This window comes from Haemorhous mexicanus, chromosome 3, assembly GCF_027477595.1.
Source record: "Haemorhous mexicanus isolate bHaeMex1 chromosome 3, bHaeMex1.pri, whole genome shotgun sequence".
Classification (NCBI taxonomy): Eukaryota; Metazoa; Chordata; class Aves; order Passeriformes; family Fringillidae; genus Haemorhous; species Haemorhous mexicanus.
In genome coordinates, this window is record NC_082343.1 from 118,341,860 (window position 1) to 118,368,987 (window position 27,128).

The 27,128-nt window shown below is 44.7% G+C and overlaps 2 protein-coding genes across 3 annotated transcripts in view; one reads left to right on the forward strand and one right to left on the reverse strand.

The window, feature by feature from the left end:
• Nucleotides 1–19,815, reverse strand: ZNF512 (zinc finger protein 512). Its single transcript, XM_059843268.1, has 14 exons — nucleotides 19,672–19,815; nucleotides 17,188–17,246; nucleotides 15,728–15,936; nucleotides 13,899–13,988; nucleotides 10,321–10,404; nucleotides 9,055–9,179; nucleotides 8,594–8,680; nucleotides 6,822–6,920; nucleotides 6,271–6,438; nucleotides 5,462–5,656; nucleotides 4,705–4,806; nucleotides 3,131–3,193; nucleotides 2,518–2,616; nucleotides 1–2,067 (listed from the first exon to the last, which is right to left on the reverse strand). Exons 1-14 carry the CDS (start codon nucleotides 19,699–19,701, stop codon nucleotides 1,747–1,749), a joined length of 1,731 nt encoding a protein of 576 aa, XP_059699251.1. The 5' UTR covers nucleotides 19,702–19,815; the 3' UTR covers nucleotides 1–1,746.
• Nucleotides 19,811–27,128, forward strand: part of GPN1 (GPN-loop GTPase 1) — a 13,432-nt gene continuing 6,114 nt past the window's right edge. Inside the window, exons 1-8 of one of the 2 annotated variants that reach the window (XM_059843270.1) lie at nucleotides 19,811–20,057; nucleotides 20,158–20,251; nucleotides 20,965–21,004; nucleotides 22,137–22,203; nucleotides 22,925–22,962; nucleotides 23,493–23,571; nucleotides 23,672–23,766; nucleotides 25,419–25,464. In XM_059843270.1, coding sequence (XP_059699253.1) covers nucleotides 19,965–20,057; nucleotides 20,158–20,251; nucleotides 20,965–21,004; nucleotides 22,137–22,203; nucleotides 22,925–22,962; nucleotides 23,493–23,571; nucleotides 23,672–23,766; nucleotides 25,419–25,464 — 552 coding nt within the window. In that variant the 5' untranslated portion in view covers nucleotides 19,811–19,964. The remainder of the gene's footprint in view (nucleotides 20,058–20,157; nucleotides 20,252–20,964; nucleotides 21,005–22,136; nucleotides 22,204–22,924; nucleotides 22,963–23,492; nucleotides 23,572–23,671; nucleotides 23,767–25,418; nucleotides 25,465–27,128) is intronic. The other variant, XM_059843269.1, reaches the window with a different exon arrangement.

A 27,128-nucleotide genomic window follows, 5' to 3' on the forward strand; every position in this document is an offset into this window, starting at 1 on the left:
TAAGAAACCAGGTTCTTGCACTGGTGACATTTTATTTTGTTGTTTTCTGATTTTGCCCATCTCACTGCAGACTCTACACATCCTGTACAGTCTCCATATCTGCTTTCAGCACAGCACCTGCAAACGCAGCAGCACCTAGTTCCAAAGAAAGTTCTGGAGACCACCTTGGCCCTACTGTATTCTTTGCTGTCAGAAACAATGGGATTGTGCTGGTACTAACACACATGTACAAATCTGCCTGTTCCCCACACACTGCAATGCCTTCCCTGGGAATTTCAGCAGAAGCAACTTTGTCAGACAGTGCAAATTTTGCAATTTTCTGGTATGGCAGGTCTTTGGATGACAAAGTCTGGAGAACTCCCTCTTTGAAAAATAGGACTGCCTGTGCTGCTGCTTCCTGCTAGCTCCTCTGGCATCTGCAGCATTCAGACACTGAACAGGTTGCCCAGGGAGGCTCTGGGTGCCCCAGCCCTGGCAGTGTTCTAAGCCAGGCTGAATAAGGCCTTGAGCAACCTAGTCTAGTGGGACGTGTCCCTGGCCGTGGCAGCAGAGGGTGAGACTAAATGATCTTTAAGGTCCATTCCAATCCCTTAACATTCTATGATTTATAGAGACAGGAAGATATTATGTCTTATGATCCAGAGACAATGCCAACAACATGACTTAAAATGGTGACCCCTCTTTTAACCTTTTCTACACAGGGAAGCCACTGCTAATATATCTCATTTGCACAGAGAGGTGATGCTGAAAAGAAACAAGTTATGTAAGACAATGAAGGGGGTATCTGCAGAGCAGGGGGAAAAGACACTGTGGGAGCATTGGAATGACAAAGAACCACATGCTGGCAAGGCAGCTTCATGGAACCTGGTCCCAGCACTAGCAGGCTGCTCATGCAGGGATGCACTGTCTTGCAGTATGTCTCCCAGGTGAGCATGGAACAGGTGGGCTTCAGAGGGCACACAAAGGCCACCTCAGTACATCAGTTACCAAGGTTTCTAAAAGGCTGGTGAATCTCCAAAGGCTTGAGAGCATTCAGTTGTTGCAGCACTGGAAGACTTTCTACACATGCTTAATGTCCAGCATTACAGGAGACAGATGCAGGAGGAACAGTGGGTTCCTGACAAGGGTAATAATGACCTTCCACCACTTCCAGGTCTGGTGCTGTCTGGTGCTGAGCCTAAACACCGGGGTATGAAATAGAGCTTTGTGCAACAGGATACAGCAAACACTGAGAAGGTCTCTTTTGTGGCAGCCTTGCTGACAACAGACAGGAGAGTGACAGGGCAAGCCAGAGTCTTTGCATTCTGTACAGCACTGTTCTCATGTTTAGTGTGGGTGCATTCTGTGCAAGAAAGGATTTCCCCGTTGAAGAGACCTAAACATTGTGCTAGTCAGTCCCTTTTGAGAAGAACTGTAAAAAAGAACCCTGATCTCACACATCAGAGGAAGATGACAAAACAGACACTTGCTGTACTGGAAACCACTATACAAGCAACTAGTATGACCAAACTGAGACTGCAACCAGAGCAGGAATCACACTGTGAGTGCCACTGAGCAAAGGAACTCCACTGGCAGAAGCAGCCTCTGCACCACAGCTTTGGTTTGAACTCACAACTGACCAGATGTTTCAGTATCAAAGTCACCTGCAGAACTGAGTCACAGTCCCAAAGACATTCAATTGCTTATATTAGTGCCGTGGGTTATGAGCCTGACAGAAGTGGGGCTTGTAACTGAAAAGCTTTAGGATTACTCCTTCTCATCTTCTAGGGATTTACTTCGGCCTCGCTTGTGGCTGGTTTTTGGAACTTCAGCTTTCTGTGCAACTTGGGGTGCCCCTTCCTCACTGCTCGCGCTCTCATCTGCTTGTGGTGGACAACCTCTCTTACTTCTCTTTGTTTTTTCAGCTCCAACAGCAGGGAGCTTCTTGGCAGCCAGGGTACCAGCTCTCTTCTTTTTGCCCTTGGTCAAAGGACGTTTCTTCCGTTGCTTCTTCTGCTCTTCCCTTTGGCGAATTTTCATTAGCTTCTCAAAGCTTTTGGTGGTCGTTGTATTCATATCAAACCAGTCCTGCAGGTTTAGAAGGCAACAGGTTGGTACTGATCGTGGTGGAAATACCAAATAAAGCCTCTCAGGGCTTACAATATAGCTGCCTTGTGGGACAAGGTTTCCCTGAAAGGTAAGATCTGGAAAGACAACTGCCTTACAATGCTCTGTTCTTTGATGTGCCTCCTTAGGTATCACTCTGTCTCAGAGGATTCAGATTTGATTTGACATTTGGTTAGGTAAAGGCACAGGAAATGCTGCAGAGCTGAACAGAGCAGCAGCAGCTTGGGACAAGGCATGGACATGACACAACACTTACTCCCCAGACTAACACATAAGACCAGCTAAGTTTAATGACCCTGTTCCCAATAGTAAGCAAGGAAAATTAAAACATGGCACACATCCAGCATTTTTTTAAGACACTCTCCCCACCTCCAACATCCTGAGTTTGAGGTTCCACTCTGCCTGTCTTACCTCAGCGTGCACAGAGTTGATGTGATACTTGACCCCACTCTCTGAAATGAACTCCTTCTCACACAGGAGACACTTGTATTTACCAGCCACAAAGTCTCCCTGGCATCAAAACAAACAAAATTCCATCAAGAGTTGCTGGACTAGGAGGCTGATAAACCTATATATTTCAATTAAATCTTGCTCAGATAGAACCCAGCAATAAAATCTAGAAGCTCTCATCCACAGCAGACAGCTTTAGCTACAGCAGCACTGAGTGAGCAGTTGTGCCCAGGAAGCACAGGACTGCTCTCTGAGATGCCATAAGGTCTCCAGCAGTGCACCTGGAAAAGCTGCTCTTGTAGCTGTGAACCTACAGGTGGAACTGCTGTGTCACTAAAAGGAATGACAGAAAGGTGCTTTCTCCTGCTCTCAAGTATTGTTTACAATGGCATCCTTAGCACATAGGGGAGCACCCAAACTGGGGGCTGGAATAAGGCGATCTTTAAGTGCCCCTCCAACCCAAACCATTCCACGAATCCATGAACTTGTGAGGATCTCAGATCAGCAGGTGGCAGGACAAGACTTTGAGCAAACTCAGAGGGACAGTGGGGCTATTAAGAAGAAGGCTACCAACCAAGGTACACGTGCCAAGGTGAGACTTGAGTCCTGAGACACTGCCATACACAGATTCACAACCCTGAAAAAGTAAAAAAAACCCAAATGTGAACTACATGCTAGCAAGAAATCACTTCTTCCTGGACAATAAAGCATTATTATGTCTGGAGGCCAATCCCAAAAGTGCAAAAGAGAGGTAGAGGGAGGCAGATACTAATCCTCCACAGCCAGAATGCTTCTGATAAAAAGACTATTAGAAGAGTAACCTTAGTATTTATATTTCCAGTTTCTGAGCACACTTGGACATAAAAAAAAGACTCCTGCAACAGTTACTCTCATGCTCCATCAACAGCCTGACTAAAATGACAGTTTGCTTTCTGCCTGAAGTGCAACGGAGAAAAATTTCAAGCAGAGCACACAGAGCAGTTCCAAGACACTTCTCCCTCCTGCACTGCTCATGTCTAGTGGCACAGAGCAGGAGCACAGCATCCTACACCCCTGATCTCAGCTAAAGAGCAGCTTTAGAGGCCTGGCCCATGGGGAGCTTCAGGCAGCAGTCCTGGGGTACCACACTGTGCTCAGCCCTCAGCCCAGGTCCCAGAACAGGAGGCAGGAGCAAGACATGCTGCTGGGTCACTGGCTGGTGACACAGGACATCTGCTCTCTGCAGAATCTCCACAGACAACACAGGGCAGCAATTCTGATCTTGAAAATTATGCTAGTCTGAATACTGGGGAGAGAGTGCTGGGGGTAGGGTAGGGGAGGGCAGGGGGAAGGCACCATCGGTACGCCAAACCCAGAGGGCAGCTGCCACTGGTCCTTGGCTCTGACAGCATGCACCACATGGAGATGTCCACCACCTCCACCAGTGGGGCCATTTGTTCCCACTGGATCTGACTCGTGACTGTTGTAAGGCATTGTGAAAAACCAAGCTTTCAGTCCAAGGGGTCCAAGAGAGCCAGAGAGGGACTTTGGACAAGGACCTGGAATGACAGGACAAGGGGCAATGGCTTCCCACTGCCAGAGGGCAGGACTAGAAGGAATCCTTCCCTGTCAGGGGGCTGAGGCCCTGGCAGAAGTTGCACAGAGAAGCTGTGGCTGCCCCATGCCTGGGGGCTCAAGGCCAGGTTGAAAAGACCTTAAAGCTGGTCTAGTACAATGAAGAACACTTAAGTGCTGTCCCAGCAGTGTCTCTTCACTCTTGTATTTCCAACTTGACTCCCTCCTTCTATGAATAGATTTAGATAGAATGGCAGAGGTCTGTCATTTTTCCACTATTCAAACCTCCAAACTGACCAACTGCCCACCTGGATGAGAAAACTGTACCAGCCTGACACCAAGTCACTGGCTCTCAGGTGCTCACACACATTCCCAAAGGATCATCCCCAGGGCACTTTGATGCAAAAGACAAAAGAAACATCCCCATACATCCCCAAGACTAAACAGGGCCTTAATTACACTAAACTATCATATTGAGATGGAGCAGGTTTTGTCTCCCACAGAGACCAACTGCAGTTTCAGGGTTATGGGAAGCTGTTGGCTCATACAGACCTATCTATCCCCTCTGGGGCTTCAGAAACAGTTAAGGATTACCTGATTTGGGCAGTGGACTCTTCGGTACATCTTTATCTCCGTTTTCCATTTGCACAGCACATCTTGACTAAATGTGGGCAGTCCAGGACGAGTGTATTTCAGCTGAGACAAAGATGGAATCAAGAGCTGCAAGTAATGCTGGCTATGCAGAATTTCCTCTTCTAGGCTGAGACAGAAGTGCTATCTCTTCTCCTACTCTAATGGGCAAACTCCCAATAATCAATGCTCTCTTCTCTTACCAACTCTCTAGAAACATTAACTATATCTGGAACACCCCACAATATCAGAATCTGAAACCTCCATTGCCTTGACTACAACAATTGCTCTAAATGTCCTTATGCTGCTGAGATCCATTATTTTCCTTTGGCTTTCACTCACAGCCTAAAGGACACTACTGGAAACTCTGAAGTCTAAAGCACTGTGAAATAGCACAGCATGTATCAGAGACTGGAAAGATTGCTGGGGCCTTACAGCATGGCAGGAGTGATCTGAGCCTGTGATAGCCCGTGTTCCTTGTGCCCCCCTGGGAATTCCAGCAACAGAGCTCTACAGTCATTACAGCCTGCCTGAACATAACACTGCACCACAGCAATTGCTGCTGCAGAAATACTGTGAGAGAGAGAGAGAGCAGAACCCAATCCCCCACAGAACACACTGCTTTCCATGTGCCATAAATATGGGGTAGGAGCCAGTACAAGACTCATTAGATGTGGAGGTATAAACTTAAACCCTATAGAGCATTTTTAAGGCCTGGTACCTTCCGGTCATCTGGAATCAAGTCCTGCAGAACTTTTCTTTTGGGCCACTCTTTGGCCAGCTCTTCTCCTGCCAGCTCATGGAGATAGTAGATTGCCACCTTTGCAGATCGTCTCTGAACTCTGCCTGCACTGTTTTGCTCCCATTTCATTTCTTTCAGGTTCTCTGTTCTTCTCTCCTCATGGAGGAAAGTGACCTGCAATGAAGGCTCAAAAAAGGTGAGTCTCTTTTACTGCTTCCTATTTCAGTTACACTAAATACTGGGAATAAATGTTTTGCTGAACTCCTCATAAACAGGCTGCATCAGCTATGGTTTAGTGTCACAGACACAGGACAGAAGTGCATCCCATTGGTCAGAGAGACCCCCAGAACTGCTCACAGGGATCACAGCAGTGAGGCTCAAGTAGAGAGCTTCATGCAGTTGCTAGTCTTGAAAGGTATTCCATCATTCACTGTAAAACCCTCATGGACAACACGACTGCCTGTTCTGCTCCAATGGTGAGAATTATAGGAGCAAAAGAAAGCATCTCACAAGTTATGTTAGCATCACTCTTTCATGGAGCAGAAGTCAGGTAATTTTCTGATGCCATGCTGATTTACTATTAAAAATGTCATCCTAGTCATAGACAAGCAACAGCTACTCCTAGAAGGAAACTATCAAGGACAAAATAATCCAGAGGCAGGAAAAATGCAAATATTTGTGGTCTGTTATTACCCAACAAAGTAGCAGACAAAAGCCTACACATGTCTCAAGCCTGAGTGGCTGAAGTCCCACCCCAGTCCCCTGATACCACTGCAGGGGGCACTCACCGGCCCGTGCTTCGATCTGAGGTGGTAGACAAGTCCTGCCTTTGATCTGTATGCTTTCTCACAGTGATGGCACTTCATAGCCATTTTCTCCAGCTCAGAAGCAGCCTTCCCACATTTTTTAACATGATATAGGTATCCCATTATGCTGGTGAAGCTGCCTGTGCAGCCCTGCCAACAAAAGGAAAACACATGGAAGAAAACAGTTCTTTAAGGGATTACACCCCCAGTGTGAACAAGATCCACAGTTTGCTGACCAAAGTACTAGCACTTATCCTGACAGAGCAGAGACAGGCAGGTAGAGAACTTTAATGTTAGTCTATTTGGACAGACAAAATCTGCAACAAAGAATTGGCATTGAAATGACTATTAAAGGTCTCTTTTAACCCAAACCATTCTATGATTCTATGCTACTCTGCCTTAAAAGCATAGCTGGGATCTTGAAACAAATCTTGCTTTGCTGTTGAGTGTGCTCTGGTGCTGGCCATTCTCACGTTTCATGTCTATGCATAAAACACTGCTGTTTAATTGACACTTTGCACAGTGCAGCTTACCTCCCTTGTACACTTTAGTTTTCCCATTCGCTTCAAAACCTTCCGAAGGTGCTCTCGCTCGAGCTGCTCATCCAATTCTTCTCCCTCCTTCATAACTGGCTAAAGCACAGCAGAAAGATGAATAAAAAACACAGGATGCTCAGCATTTACAGTTCTCCTCACAGGGAATTCACTACTCACACTGGGGCAGGAAAGCCTCTAAAATAATTAAATCTCTGCAACTTAACGATTTTACAGACATGTATTTACTATAATGATGACTTTCTGTATCTCTGCTGGTTTTGCTGGGGTGACAGCCGGTGTGGGGCTGTGTTTTGGATCTGTGCTGAGAACTGGGTTGATAGCTCAGAGATGGTTTTGCTGTTGCTGAGCAGTTCTTGCACAGCGCTAAGGGCTTTTCTCATGCTGTTCTGCCAGAGCTGCCTGGAGGTGCACGAGCAGCTGAGAGGGGACATACCTGGGACAGCCAACCCCAGCTGACCACGAGGATATTGCAGAGCATACTGCTGACCCCAGCTGACCACGAGGATATTGCAGAGCATACTGCTGACCCCAGCTGACCACGAGGATATTGCAGAGCATACACGACCATGCTCAGCATGTAAAGCTAGGCGAAGAAGGAGGAAGGGGCAGACATTCAAAGTGATGGCATTTGTTGTACCAAGCTACCACTACGTGTGATGAAGCCATGTGGTCCTGGAGATACCTGGACCTTCCTACCAAAGTGGTGAATAAATTCCTTGTTTTGCTTTGCTTGTGTGCTTCATCTATTGAAATGTCTTTATCTCCGCACATGAGTTTTCTCACTTTGATTCTCTCCCCCATCCTGTAGGTGAGGGAGTGACTGGCTGCATGGGGCTTGGCAGCTGACTGGGATTAAACCAAAGAGGAATTATCTTTATAAGGAATAAACTGACAGAAAATTATGCATCTTAAACATTTACTGGTCCTACTGTTTCCACTCAGCCCGACTAACGTAAAGCAGACTGCTTGTAACAATTACTCATCTGTGCAGAACTACAGCTCAAGTCTCTTAGTCTCTCTCTGATGGTTACTGTACATTATTTCTTACTTTACCTAATATTACACCTAGACTGAGTAAAAAGATACAACTCGGTGACAGACCTAATCCTCAGGGCCAGAACATGATCCCTGGCCTGCATCCTATGGCTGTAGGTTCAGAAACTGCAGTACTGGGAATTGTGCAAAAAAATTCAGAGTGAATTATCTGAACTTTACACAAACTTCCAAACGACCTTTTCAAAAGTTCTAATTCTTCACAACTACAATAGGAGACATTGCCTTCTTTAAAGTAAGAGCAAAGAGGAAAAGCAGATTGTAGTATTAGTACTAATCTAGTGTTAGATTAGTATTTTTAAAGTAAAGAGAGATGAGAACTAATTGCTGCTTCTGCTATTTTATCTCAAATCTAGTCTGCTCTGGATGAAGAAGAGCTTCCTCCTTTCTAGCAAAGGACTGAAAATTGCAGCCTAATATTTTTCATTCTGATTGGGAATGCCTTTTATGTGTGACTTATTAACAGCCTAAACAGAAATCCATCCCTCTTTCTATGAGATTGCATGCCTACCATCTCTGGTAACATTCTACTGTTTTTCAGATGTCAAGTCTCATTGGAAAAATAATAGTTCAACTAGATTTGAACAGCTAGAACACTCAAAAAAAGCACTCCATGTTCTGTGTCTGTGTGTAGCAGGAAAGGACCAAAGCCTGTTCTGCCTGTAGGAGTTTCAGATGCACAGGAGCTGTGTTACCTGATTGTTATGGTCTGCCATGACATGGTATTTCATCCCTGCTAAAGACTTCAGCTGCTTCCCGCAGTGCTGACACGTGAACATTTCCTAGAAATAAACAAGGATGTGGTGCATTTAAATGTAAATTAATCAAAGCAGTGGAAGACTCTTTGGGGCAAAGGAGCAGGAGAGCAGAGCAATTTATTTGGGCCTGGTAACTCTCTTCAAAGAACTGATTTTATGGAGTCTAAAATCTAGTGGAACAATGAAATAACTACACTTTTGTTCACTACCCCAAACCTCCAGCAAAAGGCTGGGCAAGGAGCACCAATCACTGCTCTTAGAGATGTATAAAGGACTCTTGCTAAGGGACATGGTGATGAGATGAAACTGATTTTAAATACAACACAAAACAGGCAGGTATTTCTATCAGTAAGCTGAAGAGGAGTAAAGAAATCATTGCTCATCTCTTGTGTTCTTACCTTCCTGCAATTCACCATATGTTTCTTCAGTCCTTCTACAGTCTTCCTCACCACAGCCCGGCACGTGGGACAGGTAACTCGGCCTTTGTCCTGAATCTCTAAAGACCACTGTGCTTCCATACTACCTGTCAAAACACAACGTTTAGAACACCAGTGCTAACACAACATCTTTTTTTTTTTTTTCCTCCTTCAATGTGTGCAGTGAACCCTAAAAAGAAACAGGTCACATGCTACCAAACTTGTGTCCAGCTGCACTTCAACACATGCAGCTCCTTTGCAGCTTCAGGTATGGACTGTCACAAGGCACACATCACTCACTGTCAAGGAGCATTTTACGAACACCCTTTGATCTACCATTCTCTTGTAAAGTGTGTTCTGCTACCTGACCAGTGGACATTTTCTCTCTGTTAATTTCTGTCACACAATTAGTTTAGCATGCTGAGTAAGCCTTTCTTTTGGCCAAAGTGTTTTCATAGTAAAAGCAGTCACAGACCACCAGGGCAAGTTACTCAACAGCCAGGGAAAAGCCCCCTGTGTGGCATGGTTTTCAGTTTCTGGCCTCTTTATGAAATCCCAAGCAGAAGTTTGACATAATCCACAATATTATAAATTACTAAAATGGGTTCTGGGAAGAAAGCGGTGTAGCCGCCATCTGCCTGAATTCTTACTGTAACAAGATCCACAGCCTCTCCTCTTTCCCCAGTAATAACAGGCCAGGCTGTCCCTCTCCTGGGGGAAAGTTTGTGAATCAAACAGCACTTGGCAGAAAACTGGGGTGTTTAATGAGTGCTGTGATTTACAAATTCCAAGTTATTCCACTCACTGAATCAAGGCTGATTTTATTTTTCTAGGACAGATTGCTTGGGTCTCTGGCTCCCAGGAAAGGGGATCTGGCAGCAACAGCTGCGGAGTTTTTCCTGCAAACATATTTTGCTGAGTAAAAACGATAAATATTTTAATGTGTTTAATAATGCAACTATTTTAACAGGCTTTTGTTCAGTTCAAAAAGTGATTCCTCCTTCACTGTTACATTATGCAATAGCCAGAGAACATGGAACTACACTCAAGCAGTGTGCAGTCCTTTCAGTTCTACTCTGCAGTACTGACACAGTGCCAGCACAGCAGCCAGCTCCTCCTTGTCAACAGTACAGTGAACTACTGAATGGAAAACACCAGAAGCACAGCTGTTGCTCAGATTCAAATCCTAGAATCACATTTATCTTTTATTTGCTTCATGAGCAACTCTTAGCTACTGCCTCTTCTTACCTGTGTCATAGGTTTCTGGCTCTTTCTGAACACTGTGGCGTTTTGTTCTGGAGTTTGTTTTTGTTCCAGTTTGCTGTTTTTTCCCTGTTATAACACAAACAAGACAAGCCAGAATAGTCAGTTCTGCTAGCTTTGTTACAATAAAAACCAGATTTCTTTTTTTCGCTAGAAGGATGCTATTTAGTCTCAAAGTTATTCAGAAATGTTCAATGCTTTTTTTTTTAAAGCAATGTTAAGATTATGTTTCCTACTCCCTTTCAAGATCTATTTATAGTGGCAGGCATTAGTCCCACCCAAATACTTGTAAGTCTATGGTTGCTCATACTCCAAGCTCAGGGGATGGGAACTCTTCACACTGACACATCATCTGTGCACAGTTTGGCTGAGTCCATCTGATGACAACCATAGGGAGTCTCATAGCTCTACTCATTCCAGTCTTCTTTAGACTAAAAAACTCTTATTGTTTCAGCATGGGTTATGCTGTTTGCTCTCATCTCCCTGTCCTCTTCAGTTGTCCCACACATTTCCTGAACTGCAGTGCTTCTGCCTGGAAACAGCACTCCATGGTGACCCTGCATTAGAGCAAAATAATTACTTCACGTGTCTAATTACTTCACAGAGTCTACATTCCTCCTCAAAGCTCTCAGTCTAACACCTGTCTTCTTAAAAACCCACTGTGATACTGCTAGTCCCCAGTCAGCTTTTGATCTGCTATGGATCTTGAATCCTCTTCTGAAGCACTGGCTCCTGGGAGGCTGCTTGTTGTTTTTCAGCTGTGACAGTGTTTCTTCCCAAACAATATCATTAATTTTACACTGTTCTCTATTTTTAAATTGTTTCTCTGTTGTCGAGACCACTTTCACTTTTAGCCTTTTCTCCAGTACACTTGCTGTCACTTTCAGCTTTGTGCTGTCTACACACTTCCAAGTCCTTGGTGACAGAAACAACAGTCAGAATTAAATACAGGGACATTCCATGAGCCATCCTTCTATACTCCTGTTTCACCAGGCTAGTGACCTCATTGTAGAAGGCTATCAGGTTGATTTAAGCGTGACTGGTCCTGCATGAATCCATGACAACTACTCCAAATCCCCATCTTGTCCTTCATGTGTTTGGAAATGCTTTCCTGGATGATTCTCTCCATCAGCTTCCCAGGGACTGAGGTGAGGCAGACTGGCCAGTAATTCCCCAGATCTTCCTTCTTTCTGTCCTTGAAGAGACAAGTGGTATTTTCTCTCTTCCAGCCTCCAGGAACCTCTGCCAGTCACCATCACCTTTCAAAGATAATCAGGAGTGGCCTCACAATGACATCAGCCAGCTCTCAGCATTTTTTTCAGTGCAACCTGTCAGGCACCATGAGACTTAGAATCATAAATTGTTTAGGTTGGAAAAGCCCTCCAAGATCATCAAGTCCAACAGTTCCCCCAACACTGCCAAGGCCACTGCTAACCCATGTCCCCAAGTGCCACATCCACACACCTTTCAAATCCCTCCAGGGATGGGGACTGCATCACTGTTCTGGGCAGCTGAACTGAGGCTGGACAGTCCTTCTGGGGCAAAAAATTGCTCCCAGTATCACATCTCAACCTGGTGCAATTAGAGGCTATTTCCCCTTGTCCTGTCACTTCCATGGAAGCAGAACCTGACCCCCCCTGTCAGGGAATTGTGCAGAGCCACAAGGTCCCCACTGAGCCTCCTTTTCTCCAGGCTGAGCCCCCTTCCAGCTCCCTCAGCCCCTCCTGGGGCTCCATTCCCTTCCCAGCTCCATTTCCTTCCCAGCTAAAGCCCCTCCAGGTCTCTCCTGGCAGGAGGGGCCCCAGCAGTGCCAGCACAGGGGACGGGCACTGCCCTGGCCCTGCTGCCACCCCAGAGCTGGCACAGCCCAGAGGCCCCTAGCTGGCCTCTTGCCCACCTGGGCACACCTGGGCTTGTGTTGAGCCACTCTTGACCAACACTCACAGGGCTTTTTTCAGCTCTTCTGCCCCAGCCTTGGAGTGCTTCATGGGGTTACAGTCACCCCAGGGCTGGGCCTGGCACTTGGCCTTGTTGACCCTCACACTGCTGGCCTTGGCCCATCATTCCAGCCCGTCCTGTTTCCTCTGCAGAGCCTTCCTGCTCTCCAGCAGATCCACATCCTAATCCACTTGGTGTCATCTTCAAACTTACTGAAGGTGCACTCAGTCCCCTCATTTAGATCATCAATAAAGATATTAAACTGGACTGGCCAAATACTGGGCCCTGGGGAAGACAAGCAGTGACTGGCCCCAGATGGATGTCACTCCATGCCCCAAAATTGGCTGGATGGTTGCTCTCGGCCCAACCATCCAGCCAATTTTCCACCCAGCAAAGAATGCATCTATCCAAGCCATGAGCATCCAGTTTCTCCAGAAGAATGATGTGGGAAATGGTGTCAAAAGGCTCCACTAAAGTCCAGGTAAATAACATCCACACAGCCTTTCTCTCATTGGTTAAGTGCATCAACTTGTCATACAAGAACATCAGGTGAGTCAGGCAGTACCTGCCATTCTGCCTGGGCCTGATCACCATGTTGTCCTGTAGATGCCCCATGACAGTACCCAAGATAATCTGCTTCATGACCTTCCATGGCACCAGGGCCAGAGCCACATACACATCTGTGGTTTCCTGGATTCTCCTTCTGAGCCTTCCTGCAGATGGGTGTCACACAGGCTAATCTCCAGTCTTCTCCTTTCCACCTAACCAAGACTACAGGCAAATGATTGGGTAAATCCAGTTTAAGTGCTCTAACCTTGACCTCTTTTACTGAGTGTAGGGCTTCCTTGTTCCAGACTTTCTCTCTGTCTGGTCTCAGGTTCCTAGGATTCCTGAAGGATTCCTTTAACTGACAGAGGCACATTGAGTACCTCAGCCTTTTCTGTGTCCTTTGTCACCACCTCCCCTGCTCTGAGGAGCACTGCACTCACAGCTTCCCTGGTCTTCCCTTTGCTGTTCATGTACTTGTAGAATCCTTTCTTGTTGCTGTTCACATCCCTTGCCAGACTCAACTCCAGGCTGGCTATGGCTTTCCTAACCTCATCCTTGCAAGACTGGACAGCAAATGTCCACTTCTGTGTCACCTGCTCCTACTTCCACCACTTGTACACCTTCCTTTGCACCTAATCGCTGACTGACAAACCTTCTGAAGGAATGAAACGCCTCTGGTGTCACACATTTCTCCCCTTGGTCTTTGTGGCAATAAAAAAGTGTTTGGGTTTGATTTCCTCTTAACAAACCCATACTTCTGTTATCACCTACTCAATCTCCAGATGTTTACAAGCAATGTGTCAGATTATTTAGTCTATAATCCTTTGGGAAATTGAAATGATGCAGACTGGCCTGTACTTCCCAGAATTTCCTTCCTCCCTCCCTTTGTTGGACTTCTAAGACAGATTGAAATTAGATCACCTCCCACTGATTAAGCAGACACTAGTCAATGGCTTCCTAGAACAAAACATTCAGAATCAAAAACAGAGTTTGAAGACTCCAGAAGATGTCATTTGGGCAGGCAAGTCAAAGTACCTGTAGGCTGGTAATTAGGAATTACAAGTTATTTGTATTACCCGAAATCTTCTGCTTCTTCTTGGGAGAGTCTTTAACATCTCTGCCTTCCCTTTGCTCAGATTTCCTCTTGCCTTTTAACAGTACTTCTCCTGATAAGTAAGAACAGATATGCTTCAGTCTCAGTATTCAGTCTGGATAACAGCTTTGAGTCTACTGCTGCCTCACCTTATCCTTGTATTCAATACTTATTAAAAAAAAAAAAAAAAGTAGTTCTTGTGAGGCACCTGTGCACCAGTGAACTGGACACTGACTTCTTACTCAGCAAAATTTAGGCACCCCATGGCCCACAAGACTGTGATACAGCAGGTATGGAAGAAACAGTGCCACAGCATGGCCTGGAAAAATAATCCTCAGGAAAAGAGACAAAAAGCACTAGGTTATGTGATAAAAACCTCACCTGCACTCACACAAAAAGGAGCATATAGAAACTCAAATAATATCATGCCTGCCCTGAATATTTCCAAGCCTATCAAAATCTTGTCTCCATGAATACAGATGAGCACAGAAGCACAATAGGGAACACCAATTATAGACTTAAAGAAACAGACAGCTTCTTCCTGAGTCTGTCCCAGGAGACCCATGAGGATAAGTCAGTGGGAACCCCTCTCTGAAGCCCCCTTTGGAAGGGGGAACAGTGAGAAGGGAGAGCGTGGTGTTACTGCCTAGGGTTATGTAGCACCTGGGATCTGAGTGGAGAACAATTCAGGATTACACAAGACTAGGATGATCAGAAGTGGTATCAAAGGGAGGGAAAGGGACAGAATTACCCAATTTGGGGTTGATCAAGTACGGGAAAACAGAGGTGTAGGAGGATAGCAAAGAACACCTGCACGTAAATAGGTGACTGGTCAGTATACAAATCTTGTCATGTCTGACACCAAGAAGGGTCTGTGAGTACGAGCCTGTCTGTAGGGAGATCTTCACCTGCCCCTGGCATGGCTCTGCAGGCCTCAGAGGGCAGTGCACCCATGGTGCAGCAGCTGAGGAGACTGGGATACAAAGGTCAGGCACTGAGCAGACTGAGTGTATAAGGATGGAGGCTGTTGGTGCTGTCTGTGTGCGTGCTGATCTGCGTGGCTCCTGCTCGTGTCTGTTGTAGGTCTGTGTTGTTCCTACAGGAATACTTACTCAGTCTGGCTAGTGATTGCACCTGGGGCTGTGCAGCTACAGCAATCTCACTTTTCTATCAAGCTACCAAAGTTGCCTCTCCCCACAACAGAATGGAATACAGATCCTGACTCAGAGGTAAGAAGAAAGTGCATTAAAGAAGATTGAAGTTTTGACTCTCTGCCACACAAGAAGTTTGGAAAACAGCTCCTAGGCCAGGAAACCTGAATGTTCCTGCAACAACCTATGACCCAAACCAGACCCACTGCAAATCAGAAAATTTTAACTGACAAATGTGAGAAAATGAATACATCCTTAAAAAAATAATAATCTACCAACCACAATAGCTGTATCCAATCCCAAATACTACTGAATGGTCCCCTTTGTCACATCTTTAGTGTTGATGGTTCTATTTTTAAACCTCTTCAAGCTTACTTCTGATATGATTGGTGTAACTCTTACCTCTTCTACAGATAGAACTGAGTTCAGGCACAGAATGATTACTTTAATAAACAAGTGTCTCAAAAGGAACTGTATAATATCAGAGAACTGTACCTGTATTTGTGCAGTGGCAAAAGTTCATTTCTTCTAATACATGAGCAGGACTAGCAAGCTTGTAATTTTTGGCTGAATTGCAGCATGTCTTTCAAGGGCAAACTAATTTCTCACTGAAGAACCAGAGAGAAAATCAGTTTTGCCTTGGACCAGCAGTAATAAATACCTTTTTTTTCTGAAGTTTTGTTCACACTGTTTTTCATTCCTCTCATTTCCAACCAGTAAGCAGGCCTGCGAATGGTCCGCTTGCTCCTGGGTTCTGCACTCCCATTCACTGGGGCCTTTGGGGAGGCAGGGGAAATGTTGGTGACTGTGTCCTCAGAGTCACTGTTCACTCCTACAACAGCAGCTTCCACCTCCTCAAGCTGCTTACACCTGGAAAACATCAAGTCAAATTCCTGTGTGTATGGATGCATACTAGCACACAATCACAATAAACTTGACAGACAACATCCTTCTCATCTTCCCAAGTATTCTAAAAATTATTATCACAGTTCACTGAATCTCCAGAGTTTTGGGAACTGTAAAGTGCGAGCAAGATAAAACACTGTCCTCAGTGCTGTTTTTCAGTACATCTTTTTGATAATGACATTAGCGAGATCTCTAGAGGAACAGAAAAAAATAATCCTCCTACCTCAAACTTTCAACTTCAGAAGCAGGAGCAAGTGAATCTTAATTTAAAAATATGGATTTATCCTTGGAATATAAGACTATTTCTGCAGCCCATCATTACAAAAGAGACATTTTCCACCCCACAAAGGGCAAGATCTCCTTCAGTCTATACTTCCAGAATCAGGGCTGGCACTACGCAATTAAAGATTTCATGCCAGTAAGAATTTTAACTAGCGAGGCTTTCAGCAATGAAGGCAACCTTCCAACCTACAAATCACACTACATTAAGACTACTTTAGACTAATCAGCAGCACTAAATTTTTTTTCCCAGAGGTCAGAGGGAATTTTGCTTCACTGTTCCAAAGTATTTCTCTCAGGCCTTGAAACGCCTGGACATCTACATTCGTGTACATGACAGCAAACTGAATGAGGTGTCAAAGAAACACAGAGTACCTATTCCCTGGGCAAATACCATCACATAAAGAGGAAAGAAAGGGAACACAAACATTTTGCAATGTATCCCATTGCTATTACAATTACCAACTGAAATAAGTAGATTACTCGAGTGATGATTGTGATGGCCACTCTGTCAATACTCTGAGCTGTGGAGCTCACCTTTAACACATCAATCCAGGAATTAATAAGGGGGGGACACTGAGGCACCGGGTCAGGTCATTACATACTATGTTTCAGGAGGTACTGCAGAAGCATGGGGAGAGGATTTCTCAAATTAAAGTCTTTAAGTTGCAATCACACCCAAAATACATACCTTTCGGAGCACTATTTGGTTTTGGACTTAAAATATTTATCTTCGCAATGCTAAAATCCTTTAAAAAAAATAAATGAAAGCTAATACACACTGAAGTGCCAGAAAAACAATTTCCTACAAACCAGTAAGTGAAGTCAGCTGAGACTCTCAACACATTAATTAAAATTGTTGCATCTCTTAAAATTCAGAATATTCTCAGCTTTTTTCTTGCCTTCAATCACACTAGACAAAAACCATTCACATACTTTTTATTTCCTAAGGACTTCTTGAGCTTCTGCTGTCTGTGATGTCCAGTCCTGGTGTCCTAAAAAGGCAGAACAATTCACCTTAACAGCATCATCTGTTTTCTTTTAGCATCTTTCACTATGCAGCCAAGCACAACCACCTGCACATCACTTTGAGGATATGCATACACCACCCTTTGAAAAATAAATCACTGTTTTCTGTAACTAGAAGAGCTTAACCTTTCCAACTCCAGCGGAACTGGACTGGAATCAAACCAAGGATGAGCCCCTCCACACTCCCCATATGAAATCCTTCCCTTACAATAGGACATGGTGGAGTGTTCTTTGTCTCCAGTACATTCACTCATATATGTTTTCTGCCTATACTTTATCACTTGATGACAAATATTTTAGATACTAATTCGCTAGCTTATACACAGTACTTATTTTTCCTTAATGAAGTAATTCTTCCATTTACCCTGCCAAGAACCTTGTTTCTAGTCTCCTTCATGCCCTCCTTTTTATCTCGCTTTATTACCCCATTGCTGCCCAGATGTTCATGTTATCCACATCAAAGAATCCTTTTTCTTATTTAACAAAGATTTTTTTTGTCACTTATCAATTGCTGTGCTCCTATTAAGACATGTAATTTAACACATCTTTGTAAAAGTATGTGTACAAGTCAGTTGAACATCTCATTTGCTGCAGGTTGCTCCTAGCACATGGACAAACACGTACCACCACCTTCTTCCAAATACTCATAACTAAATGCCATTCTTCATTAGAAAACTCAGGACAAAACCAGTAGTTATACAGACTAGAAAATAAAAATCATTGCCTAGTGGAAGTATAAAGAATACCAAAACTGAAACCTAGGGAACAAAGGTAGTATTTTGCCATAAACAGAAACTGGCTAAGAAACTGGAAGAACCAAAAAAACCCACAAAAAACCCAACACCTAAAACAAACCAAAAAAAAACCATCCTGAAAAAAAAAAATCCAATGAAACAAAACAAAAAATACAGACCAAAAAAAGAAAACAGAAGAAAAAAGAAATTATGGCTAATTGCCTGTCTTCTTCCTAGAAAAATGTGATTCACACTATCAACTGCAAGAGACACCCCAAGCACCAGTTAAGAAGTTCAGTAGCAGGCACTAATATCAATACACGAATGATTAAACTGTGTCTATGCCCTCTAGCCCCAGAGTTTCCTCAAGGAAATGTAAGGGAAGCAGCAGGAGAAAAGTCACAACTGCTTGATCAAAACTTCACAATAAATCTTGCCTCCAGGAAGTAAAGTCAATTGGATGTTTGTATTTGCATTATTTACACCCAAACAGTAGCATCAACAGCATTGTCTGGGAAATCTCTACATGAGAAATGTGTAGAAACCTCACTGAGAAGGACACAGAAAAAAATCAGGGCTATGAAGTTATAATGATAAAAATGAATAAACAGGCAGGCAGAGTCTACTGCAATTCACTGGCTTAATCTAGGATTAGAAGAACCAAAATGATAAACATGGCATGTGTATCAAGATTCATGGGATTTTCATAATTAAAAAATTCTGCATAAGAGTGAAGATTACTATGAAGAACTTCAGTGGCAGTTAAGGATCTGCAAGAAAAAAGGAGAGTGAAAATGATCTGTCAGGCTTTCCTTTCTGCAAAGTTAACAACAGCAATTATGAAGGAAACATCTATAAAAACTGGTATTTAAGTTCTACGTGTTTTTTCATTTGTACACTTTCTACTTAAAACCAGAGACCTAATGTATGCAGGAATGCACAACCGCTGGACATAAGGAAAACAGAAAAGTCACCTTCCTTGCACAGGTGAGAAAAAGTGAACAGCCTGAAAAGACGGGGAGTGGTGAATTCTGTCTGCCCGTGGACTGCGGGCCATTCCGGTGAGCTGGAACACGGGCGGGAGACACCGTCCAGCCGGCAAGACGGTGAAGAAGCACAGCACCGAAACTCCCCGAGGTGAGGAGCTAGAGCAGAAACTGGAGGTGATGAAGGTGCTAGCAGGGCCACCGGGCATCCTGCGGACCCCGACCGTTCCCGCGAGGGCTCGGTATCCTTTGGGAAACTCCCAACCCGGGAAACTCCCGCCTTCCCGTTCCTACCCGCACGCTCCATCAGCTAGGTGCTCCTGCAACGAAGGCATTTCGGACAAAACGCACCCCGGCGCCAACAGCGCCCCGCTAGGGGTTCCTGCCCGCCTCCGGTCGAAAAGAACCGGGGCCGGCCCCAGGCCTGGCCTTCGGGCGGAGAAGGGCGGCTCCCGCCGCTGCTCCCCAGGAGCCCGGAGCGATCCAGCTCGCCGCCCGCTCAGGGCCGCTCACAGCGCCAGGCCAGGCCGCACAGCCCCACCGGCTGTCCGGGGAAGCCGGCTCGCTCCCGCGATCCCGACGTCGGAACCCATCTCGCGGTGACCCGCGGACTAGTCTGGCCCTCCAGGGCAGCCGCCGGTAGCATCGGTGAAAAGACTGCGGACACTCACCGAGCCACCGCCACCACTACCGCCCCGCATGGTGCGGGTGCCGTCGCCACGTCAGCGCCAAGCCCGCCCGCGTGGTCCCGCCCGCCGCTCCCGGCCGGCCCCGGCAGGCCCCCAGCCCCGCCGCGCTGCTGCTGTTGTGGCGCGCCCGGGGCCGCGCCGGGCCGTGCAGAGCCGAGACGCTGTGCGGGCCCGCGGAGCGTCCGGGCGGCAGCGGGGCCACAGCCGGGTCCGCGTGCGTCACGTCGGGGCCACGGCCGCCCCCCGCCCCGGAAGGACAAGGGGGCTCTGGGAATATGGCAGCGGCGGCGGGAGCCGCGGCGGCGGCCGCTCCGGTGTGTGTGCTTGTGCTGGGCATGGCCGGCTCCGGAAAAACCACCTTCGTGCAGGTGAGAGGCTGCGGGAGTCGCGAGGGGTCGCGGGGAGTCGCCGGCTGCCCCCGGGGCTGCCGGTGCCCAGCGGGGCTGACGCCTCCCCGTGTCTCCGCAGCGCCTGGCCGCCCACCTGCACGGGCAGCGCTGCCCTCCGTACGTGATCAACCTGGACCCTGCCGTGCACAGCCTGCCCTTCCCCGCCAACATCGGTGAGCGCTACGGTCCGCCAGGAGGGAGCAGGGCCTTCAACAGGGCCCGAGCCGGTTCGCGGAGGAGAGTCTTCTCATGTGTTCCGCGGGAGCGAATACGTGAGAGAATACAAGCTGGGCTGCTTGTGTTCACTTAAGAGAGCCCAAGTTCTAATAAGAGGACTTGAGGACTATTTGTTAAAATTATAGGTCTTTTCTCCAAACTGTGGTTAATATGGGTAGTTTTAGAACCAAAGCCATTCTTCCAATGCATTTATACATTTTTTTATGTCATCTGGTATGATTGGAGGTGTTTGGGTTCTGGAGGCTTTTTTTTGGTAAGTAATGAAAGGATTAGTAGATTTGATCTGGTTCCCTACATACAAATATCTATCAACAAAGAGCTTCAAAGCACTTTAAAAGACATGAATTTTAGAGAAAACATTTTAGCAGTAGAACAGATCTTATGTTTAGCTGTTCCAAAGAGCATACCAGTGCCTAGTTTTGTGACAATCCTGTCTCTTACCCTCTGTAAAAGATGCCAGCCAGCCTTCCCAAAGGATAAGAAAGACAGTGTGGGTGCACAAGTTGTTTCGTTGCTGTCAGAGGAATGATTGGAGTGTCTGTTCCAGTGCTGGATCTCTAGTAACACAGACAGATTGGTAGATGTGCTTTGTTAGCTGATGGTGACCAGCTAGGGGTTGGAAAACTGCTTACATGTCTTTCTCCTCTAGATATCAGGGACACCGTGAAGTATAAAGAGGTCATGAAGCAGTATCCTTTTTTTTGTCTGAATAATGATATTTGAAATTTCAAGTTTTTAAAAATAATTTCTTGCGTGAACACTGTGGTAAAGGGGCAGGAAGTGGGGGGGTTGCAGTAATGCAGAGTGTTGCATGAAGATCAAGAGGTTTTGACTGTGTATTTCTTGCATGTGATATTAGAAATGTGTGTTCTACAAGATTTGGCACTTAGGTGATTTTCTCCTGTGCTAAAAATGATTTTGCCTAACAGTAAATTTTTACAAGCAATAGGGACTCTGACCTTTTGTTTTGTTTTGTTTTGTTTTTTTGTTTTTGGGGAAGCCGGCAGTCTTTTCATCATGTTTTAACTAGACTAATTTTATTTGTCATAAACAAAAATGGAAATTCCTACTTGCCTGTAGTAGATGGAGAAAACGATTTCTCCATTTGGCCATAATCAAAGCACTGTTGTCTCTCTGAATCTCAGAGACAGGACATGGGAGTGTTTGCTCTCACTCACAGTGTTGCTGACTGTAGTGCAGTAACATTATGCTAAAGTGGCTGCACTTCCAGAGGGCTATGGGGGTCCTTGGTCTCTTATGTAATAGCTTGTGCAGATGGAGACAATACACAGTTGTTGGTTTTGACTTGCGAGTATGACTCTAAATTTAATATTTTAGACAAGAATAAAGGTGGTGGGGGATAGGATTCTTGATTTTGGCTGTTGTTTGATTTGGGGTTACCAGCAGAACATCCTAAATATAAGTTTCAAATTAATATGTAAATGAATTATTTGCTTCACTGCATCTGTTAGCTATTACTGGAGTTTCTATGCCTTGTTAATAAGGGTCTGAGAAGGATGTTTGGATATTGAGAGTAGTGATAGAGAAAACAGTGTGTTATGAGTCAATGCTGGTTCTTGTGCAGTTAAAGCACAAATAGTAAGGAGAAGCTACATAGCCCCTCTTCCTTCTGCCAATCGCACGTGTTTGGGTAAGAGAGTATTTGTTACCCTGCTGAATGACTTATAAACGTGTATTAATCATGTATTGGGGCTGTTGTCCCTTGATCTCAAAGTATCCCGAGTGCATCTGTTTTCAGAGTTGACAAAGATGACCTCTGGGCTCTGTGTAACCCATCTGCTTTCCTAAATGGAGCATCAGATATGGGCTGGGCCCAAACGGTGGAATAGTGACCTCTCTCAATCTCTTTGCTACAAGATTTGATCAGGTACGAGGTGGTTTCTGTGTGCTGTTCCATGATGTGTGCAGGATACAGGGGTTTTGTATGTGTCCAGTCTCAGGGGGCACTGTGTTTGGCTAGCCTTCTCATATTTCTGGGGAGTTATTCTCCATACAGAACTATGCTACTACAATGCTGTCAGAGCACATTAGCTTTCATATGAGAGATTTCAGGCTTTCAGCTTGTTTTGAAGTAAAATGAAGAAGCCACAGGTGCAGAACATCCTTCAGTCTTTGTATAGGACTGTTGTTGCAGTGTGTTTCCTGTAAAATCTTTCGTGTGGATGCTCTGGTTTAGGAGTAGGGAAGCTCACTTCTGGAAATGCCTTAAATTTTCCTGGGGCTATTTGATAATTGACAGTCCTCCGAAATCATAGCACTAAATCAGTTCTGGGTGGTGGCTGGTGTCAGTTAATGAGATGATCTCTTGGTGAAGAAGCTTGGAACAACTGCCTTTAGTCAGGTACTAATTTCTTTAGCCAGGTACTAGAATGCACACAAAATCAAGATTGTCTTTGACATATGCAGGATCTGAGCATTTTTCACCCCTCCTTATGAAGGCATTTTCACACTCTGAAAAGCATAAAGACTTTAACCCGTTGATATTCACCTGCAGCTGTGCAAGTTAATGTAGCTTGTGCTATGAAATGAAGACGAAAGTTTCCTGTTGTGAGCCTAAATACAAAATATACTTCTGCTTTTTCAATCAGGTGATGAAGTTTATTGAAAAAAGACAAAATGCATCTAAGTAAGTACATTCTACTGAGTTGTGCTTTTCTAGGATCATTGTGGGAAAATTGCAAAAATCTAAAAAGCTTCTCTGATTGCTTTCTAGTTGTTTTTTTCAGCCTTGTTATAAATTTTATGTGCCAAAGGGCATAGAATGGATAAACTAGATTTTCTTTACGTACATAAAAATAAAGCCTGCTTATTACAGTCCTGCTTTTCTTGTCTTCCATTAGACTGTCATTTTCTCTCACACACTGTTCAAATAGGCAGCAATTAATTTTTTTTTTTTTTTTAAGATTTTGCACTACTAACTATCTGGCAAATTGATGCCTTCAACTCATGAGATTACATGCTTCTTAGTTACAAAATTCACACAGGAGATTTTCAGGCATGCCCATAAATCTCATTAGTGTTTGGGAGAAGCTTTTCTCATCGGTTATAGAATAATCATGTCATTTGCTGTGGTATGCTGGTAATAATCTAGTCAGAACAGGACCTTGTGCTTAACTAATTTTCCCTTATTGTTGTTTGGGGGTAACTTCTTACCAGGTATGTTATTATTGACACACCAGGGCAAATTGAGGTATTTACTTGGTCAGCATCAGGAACCATCATAACTGAGGCCTTGGTAAGTGCTTTTGGCATGACTGGACAGTGAAGCTGTGTGAATGACCTGGCTGTTGAGCAGTGAGTTTCTAATCCAGCTGTCTCTGACTTGGTGTTCCCAGGCCTCCTCTTTCCCTTCAGTTGTTGTCTATGTGATGGACACCTCTCGCAGTACTAACCCTATCACTTTTATGTCCAACATGCTCTATGCCTGCAGGTAAGAAAGGCTGTAAAAGCAGCCTATCTGCTTCAATTGCTATGTCTCTTTAATAGTTACTTTTGAGGGGAATCATGGAATAGTTTGGGTTTAAAGGGACCTTTAAAGGCCGTCATCTAGTCCATGCTGTCTTCCATGGGCAGGGACACCTTCCACTAGACCACGCTGGTCCATCCAGCCTGGCCTTGGACACTTCCAGGGATGGGGAACCACAGCTTCCCTGTGCAATGTGCTCCAATATCTCTCTGCTGTCATCATGAAAAATTTTGTCAGCATGTCTCTTTCAGCTTAAAACCATTATCCCTTGTCCTGTCCCTAGAAGCCTTGGTAAAAAGTCACACTCCATTTTTCTTATAAACCTCTTTGTATACTGAAAAGCTGTAGTAAAGCTTCCCTGAAGCCTTTTCCAGGCTGAGCAATCCCAGCTCTCTGGACTGTCTCCACAGGAGAGTCCTCTAATGGTTTACATGGCCTCCTGTGGGCCCACTGTACTGCTCCATGCCTTTCTTGTACCCTGGTTTCCAGAGCTGGATGCTGTGCCCCAGGAGGGATGAGAACAGAGTGAAAAGGGAGACTCACCTTACTCACCCTGCTGCCCATGCTGCTCTTGGTGGCAGCCCTGGGTGTCTCATATCCACTTCATTTACTGGTTTGGTTATTCTCTTAGTGATTTTCTCATTGAAAAAGCAGAATAAATTAGGTGCCAATGGACATATGGAGGTCATTGGCTCAAAACTCCCACTGAAAGCATTAAATAATCCTTGAGACCTTGGTGTGGTGAACACTGGTTACAGAAGATTTAACATTGCCTGTTGCTTATAAACACATTTATCTAAGATGTATCAAGATAGTCTAGTTTAAATTTCTTCTTTTTAACACTTAGTTTCTTATTCTGTTTTTTAATGTTATTGATACTTCAAGAGATTTTTCAAGATTTGTTTTGAGTTCAGCATAGCAACGAGATCTTGGTTTATTGTATTCTTTCTTGTACATGAATGTATTTCTTTTCTTTCATGTTAAAACAGGGACTAGATACCTATAGAATGATCAGCATAGCTAGAACTGTCATAATTCATGGTAAATGTTGGTAAAAGGTTTTCAAAAACCCTTGCAATCCTTCTATCAAGATCAGGAGCTGTATCACTGTAATAGTGTGCAAAATATGTCTCACTGCATGCTGCATTTTCTGACATTATTTTGAGCAAAAGGTGAACACGTATCCAGTGAAATAAGTGTGTGAGCTCTTGTGTTGAAGTACTTTTTCTTTTTAGATGTTCTGTGTTATTTGAATTCATTGCTCAGTTCATGATCTCTTAGAGCCTGAGGTCTGAGTCAAATGCAAAATGCAAATGTAATTAAAAACTGGGATCTGAGAGACATAGAAAATGGTAACCAAAATCAACTGCGTGTGTCAGAGATTTTCTGCCTCACAGATGTGTGCTTACTTCTTGGGGAAGCATATTTTGTTCAACGATTGTAAGCAGGACCTGGGTGAAAATTACATTCTGATTTCTGCAGAGGAAAATAATTTTTTTTTTATGTCAAATGTATTCAGTCTTGCATACGTCTTGTCTGCCTTATGCTTAACATGCTTTCTATTCTAGTGAGTTTTAAATTAATGTTAAACTTCCATTTTGTGTCTCCCTGCCCAGTATCCTGTACAAGACAAAGCTACCTTTCATCGTAGTTATGAACAAAGTAAGTCAAAGCTCTGATTTCCATTTCCTAGTGGGACATTGTTCTGCTCAGCTTCTTTGGTGTGGTGTCTTTGTTTTACCACAATAATAGGTTTTTCTAGAAAAGAGAGACTGGAAGGGGGGGCTGCAGGCTGACAACCAAATCTAAAAGAGGCACAAGTGTAACCAGGGATGGGCAGTTGCACCCAAAACAGGACACCATCACTTTGAAGCACGTTTGGGACCTTAAGCCTGGGCTATAGGGACACCTAACTCTGTAAGGTAAGAGGGAGGATATTTCAGAGTCAGCTCTTACACAGCCTCTTTCCACTTGGCGCTTGTCTTTGTTACTGTTGCTACCCAGCAGCAGGCTAATGACCCACCCTGGGAGTGGTGTAACCCCTGCATGTTTTGAGGAAGGAGTCCCAGGTACTGTGCCAGGCAAAACTCAGCAGAAGGTGTTTGATCCAGTATTTGCTGGGAGGCAGAAGCTAGTCTAGAGATGCACATCCACTGCCATGTAGTGCACTCTCAGTCTTAAAGGAGTGCTTTTGAGTTTAACGGCTGTCTCTTCAGGCATGATCATTTCAGATACTGAAAGGATCCCGTTAGATTTTTGGTGTGAGTGCAGCTGCCCGCAGACATCGTTTGTGTTTGTATCCCCAGCACAGCAGGCTCTCTGCACACACTCACACAGCTCCCACAGGCCATGCCTTTAGTGTGCTATTTTAGTGTTAGTGTCTGCTGTGCCCCAGCTCCACCTGTCTGCCCAGTGACCCAAACTCTGTTTTGGGACCTGCTTACTGAGCAAGGTTTTCTATCTGTTTTCTCTCTAACTCTAGACAGTAATTCTAGATAAGCTTCTACGTTTTCAGGGTTTTTTCCCATAGAAAAAGGCACAAGGTAGGAAAATCATTCTCTCTTAAGAAAATACATCTTTTGAAAGACTAAAAGTGGGACTTGATCGTTAGGAAAGGTAGGCCTGAGGCTCAGGATTCGTAACTTCAAACTTCATTTTAATTTAATGTTTGCCTTTGCTAAAGAGAAAAGGCAACAGCATTTTAAGAATTTTTAACAAAATGTAAATAAGTTTAGTTTTTTTTAATTGACTCTTGATAAGAATGGAAGAATCATGGGCAACTTATAGATGTGCAGATTTTAGAATTTTAAGATGTGCCAAGGGAGAAAAAAAGCAATTTGTAGAGGTAATTTTATTTTATTTAGAGAATTTGAAGTACTCGGGCTCCAGCCCTTGGTGGATTCAGTTCTGTCTTAAATCTTGTGAGGAATGCTAGGCAATATTTCATCTTTCTCATTCCTGTTGGTGCAGGTAAATGAAACACACCAGAGTTTTAGGTACCTCATATTGTGCTGAGGGTAGATATGCCTGTGGTAAGATGTTGATGAAACTTTTGAATAGACTGTTTGCATATGAGTCCATGTAAAATTGTGGAGCCGTCTCACCTGTTTGTGTCCATTGTTGTGCACTGAGTTTGGGTTGTAAGCTCCTTGGGTCAGAGCACAGCTGGCGTTTACAGAGACCACATCCTTGGGCTGCTGCCCAGTGTGGAAGTGGCACCTGCTCCCCCAGCTCCCAGGCAATCAAGGAAGCTTGGGATTTCAGTGGGGGCTGCTCTTGCCTGGCCTCAATCATACGATCTGCTATTTACACTGTAAACTTTATTG